The 18,904-nt window shown below is 42.7% G+C and overlaps 1 protein-coding gene across 1 annotated transcript; it reads left to right on the forward strand.

Moving 5' to 3' along the window:
- The first annotated feature begins 719 nt into the window (after window positions 1-719).
- LOC130708500 (spermatogenesis-associated protein 31D3-like) lies at window positions 720-15,756 on the forward strand. The gene is made up of 6 exons (XM_057549155.1): window positions 720-803; window positions 1,391-1,477; window positions 1,813-1,833; window positions 10,687-10,732; window positions 11,334-11,394; window positions 11,649-15,756. Exons 1-6 carry the CDS (start codon window positions 720-722, stop codon window positions 15,754-15,756), a joined length of 4,407 nt encoding a protein of 1,468 aa, XP_057405138.1.
- The last annotated feature ends 3,148 nt before the right edge of the window (window positions 15,757-18,904 follow it).

The following is an 18,904-nucleotide window of genomic DNA, read 5'->3' on the forward strand; positions in this document are numbered from 1 at the left end:
TCAGTGACCAGAAGCTCCTACGGGGGGCTGAACCCTGAATGGCACTATTTGGGCGGAGGTGTTGCTCTACTGGACCCTGGGCTAGTTGCCGTAGGGTCCAGGAACAGCACAGCAACTGCTTAAGAATCTGTCATGTGGGTCATGTTAATGTATCGGAAGAGCATACTTTAAACTTGACATGGAGTTTTCCTTACTAGGAAGGCACCCTGGGGAAGTGGTTCCCCTCCCTGGGTATTTTTTCAGGCTGCTCAGTTGATGACTTTTTTTTTTGCAGAGGAAAAGCAGCACTCAGCTGTCAGTGGTAGGAATGTTGACCAGGCAGCCACCTACCTCCCAGGGTAAAATACAGCTGAGAGTAAGCAAAAGATGTCTTAAAGTGAGTGGGAAAGTAAGAAAAAGTGAAGGGAAAGAATGTCCTTACTGGGTGAACAAAGTTCATGCCTCATCATTCCCATATTCTGACCCTGTCCTGCTCCCCCATTCCTCAATCTGATCCAAGCACCATGTCCTTGAGGCTGACCAGAGAACTGCACAGCACACTGATGCCTTATATCAAAAAGGCATGGGGGTGTCTTTGAGTACTAAAACAGTATCTCCAAGGATGTCATCAAGATGGCATCCCCCTCTTTGGGGAAGGTGATCATGGTGCTTTCCTTCCATCTGTGCTTGATGGGAATATACAAGATATCGCCCTTAGTGTGTACAGTTCACCAATCAAGATGAAGGTGCCACCACTGAGATTAATAGCCTTGGTGGAGCCATGGTACCCCTCCCCCAGAATACCTGCAGCTCATGAACCAGAGGTGAGTCCTAGACTATGCACTGGGGTATCAGACATTTGGGGGCTTACCATGGACCTCCTTTTTTTGGCCAAGGCTGCACACATACACACCCTTACAATGAGGTCTAGAGGGAAGGCAACTCTACTTGTACGGACTGGGACTCAAAAATGGGGTGAGGGGCTTCCCTGGTGGCGCAGTGGTTGAGAGTCTGCCTGCTAATGCAGGGGACGCGGGTTCGAGCCCTGGTCTGGGAAGATCCCACATGCCGCGGAGCAACTAGGCCCGTGAGCCACAAGTACTGAGCCTGCGCGTCTGGAGCCTGTGCTCCGCAACAAGAGAGGCCACGATAGTGAGGCCCGCACACCGCGATGAAGAGTGGCCCCCGCTTGCCGCAACTAGAGAAAGCCCTCGCACAGAAACGAAGACCCAACATAGCAATCAATCAATCAATAAATCTTAAAAAAAAAAAAAAAAAATGGGGTGAGTATCCTAGAGAGCACTTGAGGTAGATTTTCCAGAAAGACTTATGGATACTGGGTGTTAAAACAAAAAAACAAAACTAGATGTCCACTACAGCCTTCTCTCACTACTTTTATTTTCTTATCCAGAGTTATGACATTGATCCTACAATATCTGAAGCTTACGGTCACAGAGAGAAGGCAGATTCCGTGGAGCCCCCGGGAGAGGGACAAAAGGTGGGAGGGGGCCCAGGGTGGGGAACATGAAGAGGTGAGGAGTGGTGGAGGGCTCTAACTTCCATGTGAATAGACCTGTCAATAACCCAGCTTCCCTGTTCCTACATCATCTCATTTTTACTTCCCTTCCAGTGCAGTCACTGCCACACTGTAGAGCTTATTACCAGGAACACTTCTGCCATCTGGAATAGTACAGTCTGACATTCTACCCTTTGGCCTTATCCTCCATCCTTCCAGCTTATATACTACTTGTTAATTTTTCAACTTTAGGTCGTTTTTCCACTTACTCTTCCTCTATCCACCAAGCTCTTGTCTTCTTTTTCTCTCTCTCCAAGGTAGGCTTGATGGTCTATCAGGTAAGCAACATTTAAAAAGCTCCACTACAAACAGGCCCCATCCAATCACCTTTAATCCTTCCTGTCTGGCAAAATCCCCTGTCTCTGCCTTTTCCAGAAATACCTTCCCATAAGTAGATGATGACTATTGGATTAAATCTCACAATCAAGTCTACTGATGCCATGATAAATTCAGCCCTCATACTACCTGGAAATAATGCATCCATTCCACAAATTCTTATTTCATTCTTACTAACATATGAACAAAACAAATGGAACTTAGGTCACTGTTTCCTTAGTCCATTTTCTCTCCAGTGCTACTCAAATCTATTTCAAATCTCCTTCACTTTTCTCAAATTTAGGCCATCTCCACTTGCTCAGCAGATGTGCCAAACCACCATTCACAGAGGAACTAGAAGTCATGAGATGGGAAATTTTCATCAAAATCCTTAAAAAGCAAAACTTTCCCATTCCTCCTTTCCTTCTTCCTTCCTGTTATATGGAAAGAAGTTTCTTTCCCAACCTCAAAGGAATTACACTTCCTGAAATTTCCTTATTGAGAGATAGCTAAACTCTAGTCTTGATGGACTGATCACCCTGGCCAGGTATCCTTTTGCTCCCTCCCTCTCCTTATGAGTCACTCTACATCTTTTATTTTTAAAGCTTTGTAGTACAAAAATGTTTAAACATGCACGAAAGCAGACAGAACAATGTAACCTCCCATACAACCCTCACCGAGCTTTCACAGTTATCATTTGGCATGTGTGATACATCCCATCTTTTACACTATGATTAAAGTGTAAAAGCCCATTTAAACATCTTGTCATCTATCTCTTAAGACATATGCTATGTGCCCATGTCAAAGCTCTCACATTTCTTTGATATTTATCACCTGTGGTACACAGTTATTCACAACAGATGTACACAGCATTGGTGACAAAAAAGCATTGTGCTTTAGAGGCTCTGGCAATCAGTTCTGCTCTGCCTTTTAGTCAACCCTAAGGAGTCATTTGAATGAATTCCTCCCTCAACCCCATACAAGAAGTAATCTTACAGATCAAATTCAGTGCACAATATTGCTTTCCCTTAATCACACAGTAACTATAACATGCAGAAAGAATAGAAGTAGTAAACTGTGCATGTTGATAAAGACTTGACATCACTATATGTGTTTTCAAATATTTACAAGAAAATATTTTTCCTGTCACACAGTTAAAATGAGCTATTGTGTTTCGAGTTAAACACAGTAGATAAAACACACTTGTTTATCTTCTCTCTTTCCCCAAATGCCGTTAAAAGCAAGAGTAGATGAAAAAAAAAAGTAAGAGTAGGTGAAAAGAGGTTCAACATCTCTAGCCATCAGGAAAATGAAAACCAAAGCCACTATGATATAACACTTCACACACACAAGAATGACTAGAAACAAAAAGTCATATTAAAACAAGTGTTGGTGAGAATGCGGAGAAACTGGAACCCTGATACACTGCTTGTGGGAATGAAAAATGGTGCAGCTGTTTTGGAAAACAGTCTGTCAGCGCTTCAAAATGTTAAACATAGAATTACTATGTGACCCAGCAACTCCACTTCTAGGTATATACTCAAGAGAAATGAAAACATATGTCCACACAAAAACTTATAAACAAATGTTCATAGCAGTATTATTCATAAGAGTTAAAAGGCAGAAACAACCCAAATGTCCATCAACTGATGAATGGGTAAATAAAATATGGTATATCCATGCAGTGTAATATTTTTGGCATTAAAAAGCACTGATACATGCTACAACATGGCTGAACCTTGAAAACATTATGCTAAGTGAAAGAAGCCAGTCACAAATAACTACATATGATTCCATTCATGTGAAATGTTCAGAATAAGGAAACCAAGAGAGGACAGAAAGTAGATTAATGGTTGCTTAGAGCTGGGAGATGAAGGGTGGCAGGTAATAGCTAAAGGTTACGGGGTTCTTTCTGAAGTCATGAAAATGTTTTTAAAATTGTGGTGATGCACATGTCTGTGAGTACACTAAAAATCATGGAATTACACACTAAATGAGTAAATTGTATGGTATGTGAACTATACTTCAATAAAACTATTCAAACAAAGGATTTAAAAAGAATAAGTGATTAAGGATGACTAGAAGGAGAGAGGATACGACAAAAGATGTCAACACAGTTTTGGAAGACAAAAATCTGGTGGAGGAATGGTAACTGGCGAGCAGAGCAGACGAAGTGCTGGCAAACCAATTCACACCACAAAACGCCAGAAGACGGATGACCTGGTGGCACCAGATAAGAAAAATTAGGGGTTCCATGCTGTAAACATGTTGATTTTTTTCCTTCTTTTTTTTTTTTTTGTATTGTGTTTAATTAAAAAAAATTTGTTGGTGGGGAGGGGGTGGTGCTCTTCTTCAGCATTTTGTAAAATCCTGTTGAAATGTGCAGAGGATCCCAGATTTCTTGCCTGGGACAGAACGTGAGATAACTTTTAAAGCTGGCATTACACATTTCTGGGGTTTGGGTATGGTGATGGTGGTAGCTGCAAGAATCAAAGGCAGAAATCTCAAAGTTTAGGTAAAATCCAGGACAGCAGGCAATGGTCTATTTTAAAAATGTATTTATTTGAAAATAACTAAACTTGTGGAAAAGTTGCATGGATGGTAAAACCATGTACCCTTTATCCAGACTTACCTACTAACATTTTGACCCATTTGAGATCTCTCTCCTCTCTCTGTCTCTGTTTCTGTCTCCCTCCCTCCCTGCCTCCCCTTTCTCTATATATGTGAATACGCACACACACACATATATGAAAAATATGCATACATTTCTGAATATTTGAAAATACATTTCATGCATCATGCACCTTCTCCTTGAATATTTCATTGTGTATTTAAGAAAAAGAAGATTCTCTTACATACAGTACAGTTATTTATCCCCTCCAGTAAATTTAACAATGACATAAAACTTTTAACTAATCTCCCATTCATATTCCATTTTTGTCAATTTATTGAGTAATGTCCTTTGTGGCTTTTTTTCAAAACCTCCATTACAGGATTCAGAATCACAGACTGCATTTAGTTGTCGTGTGCTTTTAGTCTCCTTTAATCTGGATCAGTGTTTCTCGGTCTTTCTTTTTTATGACAAGGCCACTTTTTGAAGAATATATTTTATGTGTCATTTTTCTGACCCCTTCTCTCCTGGAAATTCTTTTGGTGGAGCTTATATTGCTCAAACTTTAGAGGATGTTTTTACAGTTGTGAATCCTAGGGACCTCGGGGACAGTCAGGACCAGACTTTCTATAAAAAAAACAATACCAGAGATACAAAGATACGTGGAGGGATTTTTCTGAACAGATACACCTCCTGTAGTCAAGGGAGGAGCGTATGTGAGATGGAGTGGGCTTGAAATGTACCCTCCTTTTGGGTAGAGACAACAGTGGAGCTGTGGTGGCAGGAGAAGACAGGTAAAGAAAGGAGCTGTCATTACTAGTATCCTCCTCATAGGGGAGGGAGAGAATTAGGTATCTGGGGTCAAGACTGATTCATCAGACTCAACGAGGGAATACAGGCAAGCAAGGTAAGGAAATGACACGGCTTAATTTCAGCAGTTTATAATCTAAATAATGAAGGTATAAGGGCTACAACTATTAAATGACTAGCACGGGGAGATGAAATAAATACATATACACATCAACAAAAAGGACATCATTGTTTAAAAAGGTATGGAGATGCCAACAGGAATTTTGGTGGAAAGTAAGAAAGTAGATGGGGAAAAAAATCATAAAACTTTTCATAGAAGAAGTAACCATGAGTGTGGTTCAAAAGAACTAAAACATATTGCTAAATATTGTGCTCATTAGAAGTTATGTTAAAGAGAAGCCCACTCCTTCAATCAGGGTGTGTTTGGTCCTTCGGGTTGTGTTCTGTAAAATAAAGAAAAAAAATCTAAACGTTTTGAGAAGGGATTTGTCAGAAGAGGGAGCAAGCAGCAGGATGAGACACTGTATGGGTGGAGGGGGCTAGATTTGAGAACCTTAGGGGGCTAAAGAGCCTAAGAGGGATTTTAGGGAAAAAAGAATTACTACAGATAATTTTCAGTTGTTTGCCGTAGGTTCATGGGTGTGCCATGCCCTTGTTTCCCTTTTTGTCATGCTTCCCGTTCACTGGTACAGGCTACTCTGCACGCTCACACTTTTCGGTGAATGTGAATTCTTTTGAGGAGATATGGGGGGGGGGTATATTTCTTCTGAGTATATTTCTGGCTTCATACAGGTGAGAACACATTATATATGAGGGGAAGCTGTAGCTGAAGGCTTGGAGGTAAAAATCCCTTGGCATAGCAGAGTTTTAAATATTATGTGGAGTCCAAAGGTAGATCACCAAGCAGTAAAAGGGTCTCACGTAATATCTGGGTAACGTGTGGAATAAATAGAAATTTTCACTAAGGTAAATATATGGTATGTAAATGTGTGGGTTGGAAGGTGGGTTAGAGGTATCTAAAGGGCCCTGGAGGGATGGATAGATCTGCTGGGTTGGATGGTGGGGGAACCAGTGTGGGTTTATTTCTCTTGTGTTGTCCCCTCCCCCACCCTCAAGAACCTTTGGTGTTTACGCTTAACCTCTGTGATGTGGGCCTAGAACTCTAGTCTAGAATGTGCACTTTCAATGCCCAGATGCCTAAGGCAGCAATGCACTTCTGATGATCTGGACCATCTTCGTTGTCCGAGGAGCCTTACTGCACCATGGCTGAACTCCAGCTCAACTTCCTAGGTTTTCCCATCCTTGCCTTTGTGTGTTGGGTGGGGCTCCTTCTTCTGTCACTGTGCTACCTAAGGAGGAATTCATGTTTCCCAATATTTTGGAAACAGGGAGAAATCGATCAGGTCAGCAAACCAGAGTCCCTCAAAGATATTAAATCTTTTCAAATAGATGCATTCAGTGCTATCAGTTTCCCTCTAAGTACTGCTTTTTCTGCAACTCACAAATTTTGACAAGTTGTATTTTAATTTTCATTTAGTTTAAAATATTTTTTCTCTTGATATTTCTTCCTTGACCCATGTTTTAGTAGCATGTTGTTTACTCTCCAAACATTCTGGCATTTCCAGCTATTTTTCTGTAATTGATTTCTAGTTTAAGTCCATTATGGTCTGAAAATATACTTTGTATGATTTCTATTTTATATTTGTTAAGGTGTGTTTTGTGGCCCAGAATGTGGTTTATTTTGGTCAGTGTTCCATGTGTGCTTGAGAAGAATGCGTATTCTGTTGTTGGATGAAGTATTCTATAAATGTCAATTAGATCAAGTTGATTGATGGTGCTGTTTAGGTCAACTATATCCTTACTGATTTTCTGCCGGCTGAATCTGTCCATTTCTGATAGAGGGGTGTTGAAGTCTCCAAAAATAACAGTGGATTCACCTAATTCTCCTTGCAGTTGGACCAGTTTTTGCCTCACATATTTTGACAGTCTGTTGTTAGATTGTGTACATGTTAAGGATTGTTGTGTCTTCTTGGAGAGTTGACCCCTTTGTTGTTATGTACTGCCCCTCTTTATCCCTCATAACTTTCCTTGTTCTGAAGTCTGCTTTGTCTGAAATTAATACAGTTCCTCCTGCTTTCTTTCATCAGTGTTAACATGGTACAGTTTTCTCTTTCCCTTTACTTTTAATCATCTGTGTCTTTATATTTAAAGTGGGTGTTTTGTAGACAACATATAATTGGATCTTGTTTTATCCGCTGACAGTCTGTCTTTTAATTGGTGAATTTAGACCACTTACATTTAGCGATTTTTTAATATAGTTGGATTAATATCTATCATATCTGTAACTGTTTAGTATTTATTATGTGTATTCTTTTTTTCTTCCTCTCTTTTTCTGCCTTTTCTGATTTTAAACAAGCCCTTTATATGATTCCATTTCTCTCTTCTCTTAGCATGTCAAGTATTCTTTAAAAAATATTTTCATGGTTGCCCATGAATTTTTAATATACATTTACAACTAATCTAAGGCCACTTGTATATATAACATTATACCACTTTATAGGTAGTGCAGGTTCCATTATAACAGAGTTCCCAATTCCTCCCTCCTGTCCCTTGTAACACTGATGTCATTTATTTCACTTATCCATATACTATAATCACCCAATACACTATCATTAGTATTATTAGGTCAATTGAGAATAAGAAAAATAAAAGTTTTGTTTTACCTCCATTTATTCCTTCTTTTCCCTTCCTTTATGTAGATCTGAGTTGTCATTTTCCTTCTCCTTGAATAACTTCTTTTAACATTTATTCCAGGGCAAATCTGCTGCTGATGAGTATCTCAGTTTTTGTTTGAGAAAGTTTTTATTTCTCCTTCACTTTTGAAGGATAATTTCACTAGACACAATGTTCTAGGGTGATTTTTTTTTTTCTTGCAACACTTTAAATATTTCACTCAATTCTCTTCTTGCTTGCATGGTTTATGATAAGCCCATAATTCTTATCCTTGTTCCTTTAGAGGTAGGATATTACTTTCTTCTGTATTCTTTCAAGATTTTATCTTTCAGTTTCCTACAGTTTTAATAAAATATGTTCAGGTATAGACTTTCTTAGTATTTATACTGCTTGGTGTTCTCTGAGCTCCCACAATCTATGGTTAATCTGTCATTAATTTTGGAAAATCCTGGGCTGTTATTTCTTCAAATATTTCTTATTCTCTGTTCTCTCTTTCTTCTCCTTTTGGTATTTCAATTACATGTGTATTATACATTTTGAAACTGTCTCACAGTTCTTGGATATTCTGAGTTAAAATTTTTAAAAAAATTCTTTTTCTCTTTGCATTTCAGTTTGGAAAGTTTCTATTGACATATTTTCAAACTCACTTATTCTTTCCCTGGCCATAGGCAATCTACAGATGAGCCAATTAAAAGCATTCTTCATTTCTGTTATAGTGTTTTTGGTTTCCAACATTTCCTTTTGATTCTTTCTTAGAGTTTCCCTCTCTCTGCTTATTGCTCATCTGTTCTTGCTTGTTTCTGCTTTTTCCATTAGAGCCCTTAACATGAAACGATGGTTATTTTGGATTCCATGTATGACAATTCAGAAATCTGTGTCATATCTGAATGTGGATCTGATGCTTGCTTTATCTATTCAGACTGTTTTTCCTTGCCTTTTTATCATACCTTGTAATTTTTTGTTGAAAGCCAGACATAATGTATTGGGTAATAGGAACTGAAGTAAACAGACATTAGTGTGAAGTTTTATGTTAATCTGGGTACGTGTTGGTTGTGTTTAATATTTACTGTAGCTGTATATGTCAGAGACTTCAATTTCCTATAGTGTCCTTGTTTTAATCTCCCTTGGTGTCTTCAGATTTCCCTAAGTCTCCTCCTTATATAGAGCCTATGCCTTGCAGCTCTTTCGGCTATGATCCTCTTTTACCATACTGGAGCCCTGTTGATGTGGTAGTAAGGTGCTGGGGGGGAGGGGATATGATTAAATCTGTCTTTTAGTGGGCCTGTGTCCCTGGGTTATTCACAGATGTTTCTAACACTTTTCTCTCTTTCTTTCTTTTCACTTTTTAGAAGAGATAGGAGGGCTAGAGGGAACTGGAGTTGGATAATTTCCCTTCTCCCATGTGGGATAAGTCTCTGGTAGTCTTTTCCTCTGCTGAGTAAGCTTCCGTTATGGAGAACATTCAGGGGATATTTCAGAATGTTTTCAAAATTGTTACTTTTCTTCCCATTCTCACACTCCTCCACCAGAAACATCAGAATTTTTCATGGCTCTTCACTGAGAGAACCTGGTGGGGTTCCCATAGGCGAAACCCATGAATAGGTGGAGGCCCCCCTAAGATAATGACCCTAGGAGTTTCTCGCTCTCATGTTAGCCCACGTGCATCCTCTAGCAATTTGTCAAAGTGTCCTTTTAAGTGTCCTATCAATTTATGGCTCCAGTGGCCTCTGCTTGAGGTAAGCTGACCTCAACTGTGATTCTCTGCATTCACCCTCTATGAAGATTTTGGAGTGATTTGCCCGGTGACCTTAATTCTCTAATGCTACAAGAAAAGTCACTGACTTTCAATTGGTTCAGATTTTGCTTCTTCTAAAGACTGGAGTAATGACTCCCAAGCTCTTTAAATGTTGCAGCTAGAACCAAAAGTTGCCTCTCAAAGAATGATTCTTTATTTTCTTGTTCCCCTGCTCACATTTCTCAGTGAGATTGGTTGGGTCAGAGAGACACCTAAGATAGGAAGTTCAAGGAGAGGATAGAACATCATAGGCCAGGCAGGGCCAGTAGTTCTGGGGGGACTAAGGCTTCCAATTGAAGCCCATGGCCCATCTGAGTGTTTGGAGATTCCAGGATAAAATCCCAAGCAATAACTTTGCAGTAACTTTGTGGCCCTGGGTTGGGTTATTTGGAGAGTTTGGGATCTCTGCAGGAGAACAGAGCTCCCCAATGCTTGATCATGAGTCACATTCTCACGTCAGGCATCACTCGACAGAGCCTTCCTTTGTGCTGGGCTGATCAGAGCAGCAATGCTGAGCCTCTGAGAGCCTCTGAGCAGAGGCTGGAGCCTGGGCTCCAGGATACAGGGTCCTATCTGAGGGACATGGACGTGACTGTTGGCCTCAGATGCTGTGCCCTCCTTGGGCTGATGACTTCTGACTGAGAATATCAAGTGTGGACCTCATAGACAAAAGCCCTTCTTTGAGTTTGTCAAAGAAGAAAAAAATTGAAAGCATTTTAAACCTTTAAAATTGAAAAAAGGAAGGAACATAAAGTTCTATTAATTAAAATAGAGTCATATTATTCATGGATAATGAATATCCAAGTTTCCTAGAGAGGAGTGAGAGAAATGAGCCCCAGCCCTTCATTCTTTTCTTTTTGTTCTCAGCATCAGGGCAGAGCCAAGAGGAGAAGGAAAGGTGGAACACCGAAAGGTAAGGTTCTGCCTATCCCATCTGAACTCTCCAAGGGTGACCCTTCCTGCCTTTTCCATGAGGTCCAAGGTCCCTGATCTCTGAGGATGTCAACTGCTAGATACAGTTTCTCTCAGAAACCAGAGTTCTCAGAGGAGAGGCTTATGGGAAGGCAGTCAGAGCCTGAGACACTTCTCAGATTCCCTGCTCTGCTCATCGCTGGGCATGAAGCAGTGATGGACCTAGGCAATGGGTGTTTCCCAACAGGTGGCCATGTGAGATGTCAAGAGTCAGAACTTCTGTGTCCTGACTTTGTAAAAGTCCTTTGACTTCCTGGATGATCAGATTCCTCTTTGAGGTAAATAACCATTGACCTATATTCCTCAAAGGGTGGTTCTGAATATCACATGGGAGAATACATATGAAAGCCCTTTGTGAATGATAAAGCAACATACATATTTGAGCTTTGTTATTATTATCATTGACCATGTGATCTGACCCTATTTCCTAGTTCTTGGGGCTCTCCAAGTCCAATCCACCAAGGGTACCACGAAAGGACATTCTACTAAGCCTCCTATAAGGTCTCCTTGTTTCTACCTTCATCACTCTCCTGGTTTCCCAGGTTGGAGAGCTCGCCAGAGCGAAGTAGAGGAGGCAAGGAAGGTGCTTTCTCTTCTGCAAAGGTGACTGAACATTACCTTCTTTCCTGTATCCCGCTTTTTAGTGGAGTCTTTGAATTTCTAGGGCCTCAGTGAAGCCTGGGATTGACATGGGAGGGAAAATCCTCAGATTCAGAATGTGAAAGCCTTGGGGAGGGGGATAAAATATTTATTGTGAGATTAAGGAAGTAAAAGAATGTGAAAGGATAGTAAACATTGGGCAGCCATACTTTTGCCAGACTTGCCAGGGTCTATGTTTGTTCTGGTCCTGGCTGCATCTTTGTACTTCCTGTCTTCTGCAGCCCCCTGGGCCGGCACGATGACACCACCCGCTTTCGTCAACTCTTATGTCCAGACCCCTTCTGCGAGGTGTGTAATAAGGCAACTGCTGAGGTCAATCGGATGCTATTCCCAGAGGCCCTGGAAGATTCTACTTCCTCTGTGTCCCCGTTGGCTTCCACAGCTCCTGTGACTGAGTCATCGTTTACTCTGTCCCCTGCCTTCTCAACAGTCCCTCCAAGAGACCTAACAGCAGCCTCTCTGCTTGAGCCTTCCCCACTACCCGCCTCCGTTCTCTCCCCTAACCCAGTGACTCCCTTAGTTGATTTTTTTTCACCCTCACCACTGGGTCACTCTCTGGCACCAGAGCCTTTTCCTTCCTTGGATTCCAAATTCCCTGTGGACCATTCCCCACCCCAACCCCTTGCCTTTCCCCCTCTCCTACCACATGACACTCAGACAGCAGATCCTGTTCTCCCACGAGAGGCCACTTTGTCTCCGGATACCATTTTCTCTCTTGACCCCACCCTTTCCCAAGATATCAATCCCTTATCAGATTTGTCCCAGGCAGTGAATCACCCCGATTTTTCTGCTTGTCATCATGCACCACCAACTCTGTCTGTTTCACCACAGCCAGACTGCACTTTATCTGTGACTCAGCCTAAATCAACTTCCATCTTACTGAAGCCTGTTCTGGAGAAGTTATCTCCAGATAGCTCTGGTGGGTTGTCCACTTGTGTTTCAACAATCAGAGGCACTGAGCATTCAAGCCTGTCAATTTCAGACTTCTCCTCAAGGCAAGCTAATGCCAAGAACGTGTTCCTCCCCACATTATCACTCTCTGATTTTCAGAGAGAGAATGTTTCCCTCCCTCTACCAGACACCTGTCTCTGGGGAGACTCTGTTACCAAGCATGTGGAGGCCATCCAGGGACTCTTGGAGAGACAAATAGAAAAGAAAATGGCTTTCCAGAATTCAGAGAAGAATCAAAAGGAAGAGGGACCATTTTCAAAACAAATGTCAGAATACCAACGGACATCTTCAGGGAATTCATTGCAGTCACTTGATGTAAAGGACACTAGAGCCCCCCAAACTGGCTGGAACAGTGAAAGCAAACCCGAGCAGCTGCGCATTTGTCAGCAGCTCCTATATGACAAGACTTTGGGGGAAAACTTGCAGCAGAAATATAGCCAGCTCTTCTGGGGTCTTCCCTCTTTGCACAGTGAGTCCCTAGAGGCTACTCTCCTGGCTTCTAGTAGTAGTTACCCACTAGAGTCTCACTCTGTTTTATTCAATGGAATCTGTAGTGCTTCTGCATTCAAAATGCGGGATCAAGAATCTCCACCACTTCTTTATTCCCATCCCCTTCTGCTCCCTCATGTACATCCACAACCCTTGCCTCAAACTAAACCCCAATCCCAGCCCCTACCTTTCACTCAGGTCCAGCCCCAGGCCCACCTTCAATCCCAACTCCCAATTCTACCATCTTCTTCTCCATCCCAGATTAGGGACCATGGAGTGTCTTTCCATAGATTCCAGAATGAGTCAGACTTTCATATCGCGACTGGAAATCAACACCTGGAATGGCACATGTTGCAGAAACAACAGGAAAGTTTGTGGGGTTTAGTTCCTGTGCTCCAGAAATCTCAAGAAGCCACTTGTCCTCAAGCTCTTAACCTCCCATTGGTCAACCGGTCGTCCCATGCCTATGTACCAGTCTCCGTCCTTGGCCATTTTCATATCACCAGTGAACCCCAGGAGAAACTGGAGCTCCATGTTCCAAGGAGGCTAATTCCACGATGGTGCCTCCAAGCCTGTAGGAATCTAGAGTCCCCAGCACTGATGGAGCCTCAGTATAAATTAACAGAAGTACCTCAGCAGAGAGGCACACACGTTCACTTACAAATCTCTGAGCTTCAGGGCAAGGATAGCAAGGATATAGGGAAGACTGAATTGGGTCTCCCAGCAAATTTCCATGAGAGGGCCCCAACAAAGTTTCAGCTAAGGGATGACATGAGGAAGAATCTTGGCTATATCCTAGAGAAGAGCCCAGAAGACAGTCCACAAGAGGTCTCAGAACGTTACCTAGTGCAGGGTCTGAGGGCTGCTTTGGAGACAAAAACTAACTGTGTGTGTCACTCAAGGAATCACTCAGGGAATGAATTATTAAATGTCTCAAGGAAGGACATAGATTGGAATCAAATAAAAACCATTCTTAGACTACATGTGAGCACGAAGTCTTGGCAGATCAGTGCAGGTAGGATTCCTATAGGTGTGTGTCGTTCATGGCTGGCTGACGACAATACTTTGCCTCCTTCTGGGAGTTCCCAGACCAATATGGAAGACGCAGATTCAAAAAGCGCAATGGTAGGTAAAGTCTACCACCAGATTAGCACTCTAGAGCTTTCTTTTCTTGATCCTAACACCCGAAAAGTGCTAGAAGCCCATATTTTAAGGTTTCGTGTGACTCAGAGATGGGGTCTACCCCTCAAGGTTCTTGAATCCATAAAATTCTATATGTTGAGAGAAGCCAAAACATGGCCTCTTCCTCAATTTGACTTTCCCTCCTCAACCACCCATATTTCTGGGGTGGATTCCAAAGGTGAGGTTTCCAAGCCCCTTGAAGGAAGTTCTGAAACTTCTCAGGGAAACAAGGTGAGGACTACAAATTCAGTCCCGGTGCTGGATCATCCTCTTCCTGTTATCTCATCTGTGGACAAAGAAGGACAGCAGGCCCCGCAGCCATCACACTCTGATATCGACCAAAGGCTTGCAGAGGACGTTCAGACAATTGAGCGTGGCAGACAGACTTTTCAGCTGCTCACACACAGAAACAAAGACAAAGTGAGTCAGAGTGAGACTCTACTAGACCACAGATGCAGCCCAGAGGTGCCCATAAGGCAAGCCGGGGATGGACATGAGCCAAGGGATGAGAACATGAACTCCAGTGATAGAGTAGAAATGATTTGGGGCCAAAAGATAGAGGGGAAGAATTTAGAACATTCTTTCATATCCAATGTGTCCAGGGAGATATTTAAGGCCAAGGAGCTGTGTGCTCTTCAATCACAATATTGTGACATCTTGACAACCAGCGAGTTGGACAGCTCCCAAATGGCATACGTCAATATGGATAAAATAGAAACTACCCTGACCACCCAATGTCCCTCACCAAAAATAACTGTTCCCCAAGATTCTAAACTATCAGACCTTCAAAACCAGCTCCTTAGTGAGTTAAAGTTTAAATTCGAGGGTAAGGAGCATAGCCAGGCTGTACACTGTCCCACTGACATACCCCTGATTTCAGGTAGGTTGCCTTCCAAGCCTTCACTGACTCATGTCCACAGTGTCTCCACTGGGGACATGGCAGCTTCCCAGGTGCTGCATGCCCACTTGGAGGACAGTGGGACCAGCACGGAGCAGAGGCAGGATCCCTCTAAGCATGTCTTATGGAACTGCCAGGATAAGAATTTCCCACCTGTTGCAAAGAGAGTGAGACCTCCGGGCTCCAAAGCAGGAGAATACAGAAGTGAGGATTCAGGACTAGGGACATCTACAGGCAGAAAGAAGAGCCACCCTGTTGAGGAAAGAGAATTAAAGGACACTTCCCCACCTCTGTCACAGAATGAACAGCTTCCTCCAGAAAGTTACTTCAGAAAAAAGATGAGGCGATTTTTTCAGTGGATTGACTCCAAGAGGAAAATCAAAGACCAGGAAAGTCCCCAGCAAAAAGCCAAATTCATGTCAACCTTTGTAAAGCACCAAGACTCAGTTGAAAGTGCAGCTATCTTTGTGAGTTATGGGCCTCCTGAAGCTCAGGAGCTCATGACAGCCATTGGGAAGATCCTAGAGGAGAAGCTGGCATGTAGGTTCAAATCTGAGGCCTTGGAGTTAAGTCAGCACAAGAAGAAACTGCAGACCCAGGTACAGCCTGACAAGGGACGTCCCTCCAACTGTGGGGCTCTCTCTGACCCACAGCAAGAGGAATGGGCACGTACCAAGTCCTCAAATCAAGAAGCTGTTTCTGCTGACCAGAGTTGTCTTACAAGTGTTAGACAGAACAGAGACAGGATCAGACATCACCAGAAAGTTGTGGCCTTTGAGGACTAGGTATTATGCCAGAGTCAACTCTCTTCCCTGTCCTCCAGGGAGCTTGTACCCAATCCAAGCCCCACCTGCGTGCATCAAGAATGCCAGGTACCTCCAGCCACCTTCACCCCTGATGAAGGCACTGTGTTCAGAGATTTGACTCTTCTATTCAAACAGAAATTGCTTCTCCAGCATTTCCAGGGAGAAAAAATTTCTCCAAAGAACTCAGTCGTTGTTGAGAAAACCTCGCAGTTTTCATGATAACACATCCTCTGATGAAAACAATCTTTCTTTAGTACAACTGAGAATATTGATCCTCCTCAATAAATATTTCTTCTAGTAGAGAAACATTAGTGCTCTCTGTGTACTGCACTGGGGGCATGGGTTTTGGGTGTCCTGGAACTTGTGTGTAGAGAAAGGAAGGAGTAGTTCAGCTCATACTGATTTCCTCTCTTGGCGTCTAAGAGATGAACAGTTCCTTGCAGGGAGCCTGACAGTAGCCTCCTCAGTTTCATCCTGGGGTCCTTTATTTGATCCTGCTCAGATGTCCCCTACTTAGAAAACTATTTTTCTAAAAAAAAGTACAAAAAGTTTACTCTAGAAACTTTCAGGCTTTTCCAAAGTGAGAAAACCCCTTAACGTCCAGAACTTGGCTCAAACTGTCTTCTTACCTGCTCTCAAACTATCCTGAACTATATACAGCTATAATCGGATAAGTTACTCTGGCATAATGTAGCCAGAATTAACCCTTGTTCCTTCAGAAAGTTTTGGAGAGTGTTTAGGCCCTGAGGTTAGTGGAAGACAGAAATCTTCCTCTTAGATCTCTTGGTGAGGAATAAATGTCACCTGCAACTAAGAGCCCTTCTCTCCTTCACGAAGTTTGTAGTGATGGGCCATGTTCCCCACCCCTTAACCTTACCCTAATGAAAATGGGTAGCAGTTCACCTTTTCCGCTTCCTCTACCCTTACTGGAGCAGTAGGGAAGACTGAGTTTGCAGCTCTGAAAAGGACAAGGGATATGAATATTTTCCTGAAGATGGTGACTTACTTTCGTCTAGAAAAAGCTGCTGATTCCAGAGTATCTCATAGGTAGGTGTCATTGAGTGGGGTGTATATAAATGGGCTTTGTGATTGTGGACACTGGGTTGGCCAGGGCAGGGTCTAGGAACTGGGTGGGTCCGGCTTAAGAATCTGCTACACATGGGGTGCTAATCTGTCTGGAAAGCACATTTTGAGCTTGACAATGAGGTCTCCGTGCTTGTGAGAACACCTTGAGGAACAGGAAGAGCTGCTCCTCAAGGAAATTTCTTCAGGATATGTAGCTTGATAGCATCATTTACAGGAATGGTCATCAGGCAGTCACCCAGACTTTTGGGGAAAAGGAGGAAGAGAGTAAAGAAAATGTAATGGTGGAATGAGTGGGAAAGGAAGAAAAAAATGAGAAGGGGAAAGAATGACATCATCGTCACTACTCATGATCCCATACTGGCCATCCATTCCACCCAACACAACCCTACCTATGCCTCCAGTACCTCCTGGATACTAATCAGGGCTTTGTAGAGCACAATGATACCATTTTAGCATAAGAGTATACTGGATAATCTTTGAGCATGAAGACAGTATTCCCAGGGATGTCATCAGGGAGATGTTGTCCTATTTGGTGCCTGCCCTCCCAGTCATGCTACATTTTTCACCAAGATTACAGTAATTTAGGGGTGTATTAGTTATCTATTGCTGTATAATGGACACCCCCAAATTTAGTGGCTTTAAGAAGCACATATTTATTATCTCAGTTTTTGTGGGTAGGAATCCAGACAAGGCCTACCTGGGTTCTCTGCTTCAAGGTCTCTCACAAGGCTGCAATTAAGGTGTCAGTTGGGGCTGGGGTCTCATCTGAAGGCTTGACTGTGGAAGGACTCACTTCTGTGCTCACTTATACAACTGCTGGCAGGATGAAGTTCCTCAAAGCCTGTTGGACTGAGATCCTCAATTCTTTGTTGGTTGTTGGCTAGAGTTGGCTGGAGTCCCTCCTCAGTTCCTTGTCATGTGGGCCTCTCCAACATGGCAGTTTGCTTCATCAATGTCAGGAGACAGTCTGCTAGCAAGACAGAAGTTACAATCTTTTGTAAACTAATAATGGAAATGATATCCCATCACCCTTTCCTTATTCTATTAGAAGCAAATTACTAAGTCCAGCCTACACTCAAGGAGAGGAGTAATTACACAAGGGTGTGACTATCAGGACGTGGGGATCATTGGAACCTTCTTAGAAGTCTTCCTAAGACAAGTGTTTCTTCTTGGACACCCCACTCAGTTCACTGCAGCAAAAGTGGCCAGAGGTGTCAAGTGTATCCGTGCCCTCATTCACATTCATATCATCAAGGTCAAAGCTGTTTAATGGCTAAGTAGAGTGGTAGCTGGTAAGAAAAAAAAAGAGGTTGGAGCATCCAAAGAAGGAGGGAAAGGTGGCATGCAGGTAAAGGTGGTGTGGGGTCACCACGAATAATCAAGTGAAAGGAGGCCTTAGAACCACCTGACTCACCACTGCCAGTTTTCAGACTTGGGAGAGAGAAAAAATTAGGTGCAATATAGCTCATGCTGGCTCCCCCAGTCTCTCCCCTCTGCCCTAGCTTTCAGACCATAGGGCTAAAGAAGCAACCTTCAGCTCCTGTAGAGACAGCCACACTTACAGAGGAAGGAAACCCTACAGATTGCAAGGTTTAGTTTCTGCTCTTATCAATATATTTAATATAGCACATCCATCATTTCAAATGTGCTTCTCACAGCTGAAACATCAGAGAAAATGAGTCACCCTATTGGTGGAAAAGCCGGTACTAGGGAACTCAGAGCATTTAACTGCCATCCTGGGATATTTTCTACGTAACCATGGCCCGAGGACTTTTAACCAAGGGACAGGTGGTGGCTTAAAGGATGAGTTACTGGCCTGGGGTCACATAACAAGTCATACCCGGTGCCCAGATGTTTGCTTCCATTCAGAGAAACATTACATGAGGAAACGAGGCTGAGTTTACACCTTCAGAACATCTATAAAGTGACCTGTCCAAATGAGGTGGCAGCACCATCCAGGAGTGATCCCATACTCTTGTTCTGCTTCTAGGACTGTTTTCCTTTTTCCCAGACTCCTGTTCCTATGGGAAAGGACTGTCAT

The sequence above is a fragment of the Balaenoptera acutorostrata genome, chromosome 6 (assembly GCF_949987535.1).
Source record: "Balaenoptera acutorostrata chromosome 6, mBalAcu1.1, whole genome shotgun sequence".
Classification (NCBI taxonomy): Eukaryota; Metazoa; Chordata; class Mammalia; order Artiodactyla; family Balaenopteridae; genus Balaenoptera; species Balaenoptera acutorostrata.